The sequence below is a fragment of the Triticum urartu genome, chromosome 2 (genome assembly GCF_003073215.2).
Source record: "Triticum urartu cultivar G1812 chromosome 2, Tu2.1, whole genome shotgun sequence".
NCBI classification, from domain to species: Eukaryota; Viridiplantae; Streptophyta; class Magnoliopsida; order Poales; family Poaceae; genus Triticum; species Triticum urartu.
The window spans coordinates 752,299,163-752,305,765 of record NC_053023.1 but is presented as its reverse complement, the minus strand read 5'-3'; the positions used below and the strand labels follow the sequence as shown (position 1 = coordinate 752,305,765).

Here is a 6,603-nt window from a genome sequence, read left to right as displayed (position 1 = left end):
ATCCAGTGGATAAAAGCAGCGACAATTATTGTTAAGGTGGTGGCTTCAAACTTATTGATATATTACTTTGTAAGATTTTGATGAAATAATTAATAAATGATTGCATGCATGGTCCTGAGGCATCATCCTTCTTTTGGAAAATAAAAATACTGGTGGTCGAGGATGTCGATATTCGGCTCCTTCCGCATATGATTCATTGACTACATCCAACTTAGGGTAAAATATTAAGATATGCAACAAGGAGCAGCTAACATCAAAATTCTAGGATACGATGATGACGTAGCACCACACCTGGCCATTGTCGCCAAGGAGAAGCGAACAAAGCGATCATGGTTGGTGGTTCCGCCCACAAGCTGTACGTTGTCATTAGGCTCCTCACATTCAGACCCATCCAACATTTCTCTCCTGCTGATACTGCTGCTGCTGCGCATTTGAAGGATCCGCTCGTCGACGGCAAGCCGCGCCGATCCAGGTCAGCTTCAACCTTGCTTTCTTCTAAGTACGGCTCAATTTCTTCTTTTGCGTTCCACTGCTATATTTCGATATGCAACGTATATTTCGTCAAGATGGAAATATATGCTGCATATTGAAGTGAGATATAGTCAATGTACAGTATGTTAGTAAATAATTGCAAACACATGAAACTTAATGATTTTGTTATCACCATAAGATCATTTGTGATGTTTCTCTAGTTTGTTGCCTTGTTGATGTAGGAGTATTTGTTAAGACTAATTTCATGGGAATTTTGGTGGGAACGTTCATCCGGAGAAAATACTTACTACAGTAGCTGGCTTGTTGGATATTTGGACTGCAAAAGTTACTTCCATAATGCTAATTGTTTTCACTGTTTGTTCCCAGGACGAAAATATATGTTCAGACTCGAACCCCAGCAACCATGAGCTTATCTGCCTTTGGGATCATTAGTGCCATCAATGAATGTGTCAATTTGTTCCAGTCAGCAAAATCTGCCATTTCATCTCTGCGCTCCCGATGGAGTAGCTCACATGAGCAAAGTCTCCAGGATCATGTGTTGCAATTACAGAGTGACCTACAACGTCTCTGTAACACTCTTCCTGCAATGTACGACCTCATTAATGGTGCAGAGTGGAGAAGTTATGAAGAGCGTGTGGCCAAGCTCCTTCCGAGTCTCAAGGATGCTGTGTCTGAGGCTGAGGACCTTATTGATGAGTTCAGATGGTACGAGATGAAGGTGCAAGTGGAGGGCAATGCAAGCCGATCTCCTTTCATTGACTTCCTTGATGATGTCATTCATGGCAACTTCAACAAACTGAATGATATCCAATTAAGTTTGAATCACCTTTCGGGTCAGATGGAGAATATGGGGCTTCGTGGAGTTACACAACGCTTTGACAAAGTAGTCAGGCCAGAGACCACCTCTTTATTGTCTAAGGAAACAAAGATATATGGTCGTGAGAAGGAGCTGAATCAGGTATTGGGATTTCTTAATGTACCTATATGTCCAAAACGAAAGAGAGCAACAAGTCCGATGAATGCATTAGCAAGCACATCATCAAGCAACCATGTTAATGGCGAATCGATAATATTGAGTCTTCCTGTTTTGGTGATAACTGGAATTGGTGGTGTTGGAAAGACAACTTTGGCCCAACATATCTGTAGCCATCAACGAGTCAAGTCTCACTTTGAATTGATAATTTGGATTTGTGTCTCGGATAACTTTGATGTGAAGAGGTTAACTAAAGAGGTCATACAATCATGGTCCGTAAATGAGGCAAAGAATGATAATTTGGATTCTCTGCAGCGCGCTCTTTCTAACCACTTGAATAATAAGAGGTTATTGATAGTCCTTGATGACATGTGGGATGATGCCTTGAAGGTTAATGGGCAGTGGGAGATGTTTTGTGCAGCTTTTACAAGTGCCCAGGAGGGAAGTGCAATGCTGGTCACTACTAGATGTCCAAATGTCGCTGGGGGGGTGCAGACAATGGAGCCCATCATATTAGAAGGTCTAAAGGACGATGTCTTCTGGAATTTCTTCAAGTCATGTGCGTTTGGATCTATGGGTTGTAACAATGACCCTGAGTTAGAGCGCATTGGTAGAAGAATACTTCCTAAATTGAAGGGTTCTCCTTTGGGCGCCAAAACACTAGGACGCATGTTAAGCATGGACCTGCAAGAATCACATTGGAATTTTATACTTGAGAGCGAATTGTGGGAGTTGAAACAAAAGGAGACTGACATTTTGCCTGCCCTTCGGTTGAGTTATATTTATTTGCCATTTTATTTGAAGCAATGCTTCGCATTCTGTGCTGTGTACCCCAAAGATTACATCTTTCAGAAGGAATACTTAGCTGAAATTTGGGTAGCAGAAGGCTTTGTGGAACCTCATGGTGGTATTCCAATTCAAGATATTGGTTGTCAGTATTTTGATGACCTTGTAGCACGGTCCTTCTTTCAAAAGGTTGGCAATGATGGATATGTAATCCATGACTTGTTGCATGACATGGCACAGAAAGTTTCAGAGCACGACTGCACCATCTTAAGAAATAAGAGTGACCTTGATAAAGTTCCTCAGAATGTTCGTCATCTCTACATACTCCCTAATAGTGACTTTGACAATTCCAGCCTATTGAGTCTATGCAAGTATACGAAGCTGCGTACCCTAATTTGCAAGACGAATTTAAGGAAGAATAACGGGTTTGTAATGGACCAATGGTGTACTAAACTTCTGTGTATGCGTGTGATTTCTTTTGCCTTCGCAATTGAGTTACCGGATAGTATTGGCAACTGGAAGCATCTTCGGTACCTTGAAATCTCTGAAGATTGTCCTTTGAAGATGATTCCTTCAACATTTTGTTGGCTATATAATCTACAATTTTTATATGCCAAGAGATGCAAACTAGAAAGCTTGCCCTGTGACTTTGGTAAGTTGATCAGATTGCTGAAATTTGAATCAGATGGACTAGCATATTGTGCCGGGGGACGCATGCATTTGAATTCAGAAGATGGGCAGAGACATGGATTTGGGTTACTAAAGAATCTGAACCAATTCCGTGGACATTTGGTGATATATAATATTGGCATTCTAAGTAAGCATCACGCAGCTGAAGCTGAACTGAAGAATAAGAAACATCTTGACAAGTTGAAGCTGAATATGTGGGATATGCATGATACACATGATGCTTTAGGCTTCCATAATTTTAATGTCCGCGACACTGAGATAAAAGAGGTGCTTGAAGTTTTGCAGCCTCCTATCAAACTCAAGTCTCTGTCCCTCGAGAATTATGCCGGTGTATCGCTCCCAAGCTGGTTTCAACCACAAAACATGCCAAACATAAAATCACTTCATTTTGCGGCATGTGTTAACTTACATGAGATATCTGTGGTTGGTATTTTCATGTCTTTGACTGACGTAACCCTTTATGGGTGCGAAAGTATATCAAGCCTCGAACATTTTCTGCGTCCAGATTATGTACCAGCCATCAAGACAATAAGAATTGAACACTGCAACATCTTAGCATCAGTACCAACTGAAAAGTTTGGGGGTTTTCATTTCCTTGAGGAACTGGACATGCTCCATTGTCCAAACATACGCCTCCAAAGATTGGTTTCGCCTTCCCTTAAGAAGCTCAGTTTGTGTGGTTCTGGTCTATTTTGCAATATTGACTGCTGCTCCCTCACCTACTTTTATTTAAAATGTGAATTTGTCACATCCATCCAACTACAAATGTGGATTCTTCCAGCTCTACAGATGTTGAATATTGAGTGCAAATTTCTTGCTTCTATTCGAGGTTCCGCAAACCTTTCCATTTCTGCCAGCACTGGCAGCATTAGAGCATTCTCGTCTCTTATTGTCCTATCAATTTGTAGTTGTCAGAAGTTGTCAACCCTTGATGACTTTCTAACACAAGAATATCTACCTGCTATTGTGAAAATTGAAATATTGTGTTGTAAGGAGTTACGGTCCCTACCAGGTGAAAATTTTGGTAGTTTTCCTTATTTGAAACATCTGATCGTTAGTGAGTGCCCAAATCTCAATTGGCAAAGGGGGTTGTTGTTTCCATCATCTCTCCAGAGGCTCACCTTTACAAGAAGTGGGGATATATCTCCGCATGTTCCTGACTGCCTACAGAACCTCACGTCCCTCGTCTCATTGAACATTGGTGGCCTGAGTATAAGATCCATTCCCGGTGACATTTGGCACAGTAATCTTGCAAAGGTTAAGGAATTGGTTATTGAGGATTGCCCATACCTAGTTTCACTTGGTGGAGCTAAGGCAATTGCAAAAATAAAGAAGGTGGTGATACACAATTGTCCAAAATTGAGAAAAAGTGAGTAATATATAGTGAAGAGGCTGCCTAAGGTATCTTCTATATCTGAATATCTAGCTCCCACTACTAGATTTATCTACACATCACCTCAATAATCGATAACCAACTGATCGAAATTTTGTGGGATAGAAGTCATGCATTTCATCCTAAGTTGCTTTGTTGCATTAATTTTTCAATGCAAAATCATGCCACCTAATCAAGTCATGCATGATGTTAGTCACAAGTTATTTCTTTGCATTAAATTTGTTGTGCTCATGGATGGCATATATGTGGTGGACACATGCAGAAAAATATATAGTTCATGCTTGTCGCTGCGTTAAGTTCAATTCAGAAGTTTTTCCTCTTTTTATACATCATTTTCACGTACTTCCTAGGTTTTATTGTTTTTAAAATTTAAACGCGCATTCTTACATTTGGTTTTCCATTAGTTTTAGTTATTTTAAGCACCTTTTTATGCATTTCTTTTAACACGGTTCTGATGGCAACACACGGGGCATCATCTTGCTAACGTGTAGATGTATCATGTATGGATGCTGTCATGTTGTGTGTGTTAAGTTGAAACTCTCCTTTTGTTGGCAAATCTGCTTTACTGACCATGTTTTGTTCTTCAAGGACTATATCCGGTATCTGCATTACTTGGAAGTTGGAAGACCTCAGGACAGCAAGGCATCATGCGTTTGTCTCGCTGTCTCTGTCTATTTATCTGGAATGGCTTCTCTCTATGTTTTTAAGAAGATTCATCAATAATTTCACCTGGAATCCATATTTCTGCTGCTAACTACAGTATCAGTTTGCAGTTTGCACAATCGGAGTAAACTTGTTGTAACTTATGAAACGACAGAGGGTTCTTTATGTGGGTCAACAGTACCACTGGCGTGCCAGGTCTGGGGCACAAGAAATTAACTTTCCCTACCATATCCAAGTATGTTAGGAGTCTAGCTACCAGAGTCACTTTGAATCTCTAAGACATGTTGCACCTATGTCCATTTTGGGTGTTTTATTGCATCTTAACTCTGGAATATGTTTACGTGCCATGCATGATTTTCCACCTACTTGTGCATTTTCTGTACTTACCTCTGCTTGTTCTCTCTTCATTTGCTGGTTTCTCCTTTCTCTCTGGTTCTTGGCTTGTAAAAATACCTGCGCTGCTGTCTCGACGCTTTCTCCTAATATACAATTGGTGCACACACGTTGACGTTGGCACACGTACCCGAGTGAAAAATAAATAAACGATCTTAGCTAGTCAGAACAATGAGCAAGCAGGCAGATGGTTTCAGGTTTTGACAAGTAAAGAAATATATTGCTGTAGATATATAGTTTGCCGCAGCACCTTTCAATTCATGCATGGGTCAGATTTTGACGCCCTCCCCTGGATGATTTATTTTTGAGTTCTGACTAGCAAACTGTTAGACCAAATGCCCTGTTCAGGTAAGCTAAATGGCTGGCAGAAAGCTGCATTTCAGACGTATCTAATTGCATGGCCTGCTGATGTTGGTGCTGATGCTGGTGCTTGGTGTGACAGTGCATGAGAGTCTGAACTAGAGCTTGCTGAATATTTTTCAAGACAGTGCTTGGGGTTGATAAGTGAGGAAAGAGCAGCAAGATTGTTTCAAACTGCTGCTGCAAAAATTTCAGGGTGGATGGATGCATGGCTGCTAAGTAGAAAGAAAGCTGCTGCACTTGGCCGTTGTCTAATTCAAACATTTGCCCTGTGATTGACTCCAAGGACTGCCACCAAGTATGCTACCCCGCTCACCGTGCAGCCGTGCACCAGCTTGTGATTGTCCTCTTGTATCCAATGTGTGTCTTTTCATATATACTAATAATTTTGCCATCAATTTGGTGCACTAGCAGTAAGTAACAGGTTTGTTTTGTCGTGGGCTGCATGCATGTGTGTAGAGTTTGTCATGTACGGCAACTACTACATACTCCCTCCGTCCAATATTTACTGTCACCGAAACCGATGTATCTAGACGTATTTTAGTGCTACACATACACCCGTTTGAACGACAGTTAATATGGGAAGAAGGTAATATTTTTTTGTTTGGCAACTATACTACATAAACTTGGTGCAGTTTCTCTCCCTGTCAGGAATTCTTGTATTCAACCTGGACAAAAATAATTCATCCCCAACAGGTATCTCTATAACATTTCAAGAAAAAAAAAACAAGTATCTCGATATGATTTGACTCATAAATTAACTGATCTGACTCAGACAAACAACGCATGGTCGACATGGGCTCTGTACAAGATGCAAACAACCAACACCACAAAGAAAGATTTTCTTAATGCA

General features: G+C 40.7%; 1 protein-coding gene across 1 annotated transcript; it reads left to right on the top strand.

Annotated features, from left to right (window-relative positions):
- The first annotated feature begins 895 nt into the window (after positions 1-895).
- Positions 896-5,839, top strand: LOC125538595 (putative disease resistance protein RGA1). The gene is made up of 4 exons (XM_048701857.1): positions 896-3,368; positions 3,498-3,502; positions 4,199-4,310; positions 5,739-5,839. Exons 1-4 carry the CDS (start codon positions 896-898, stop codon positions 5,837-5,839), a joined length of 2,691 nt encoding a protein of 896 aa, XP_048557814.1.
- The last annotated feature ends 764 nt before the right edge of the window (positions 5,840-6,603 follow it).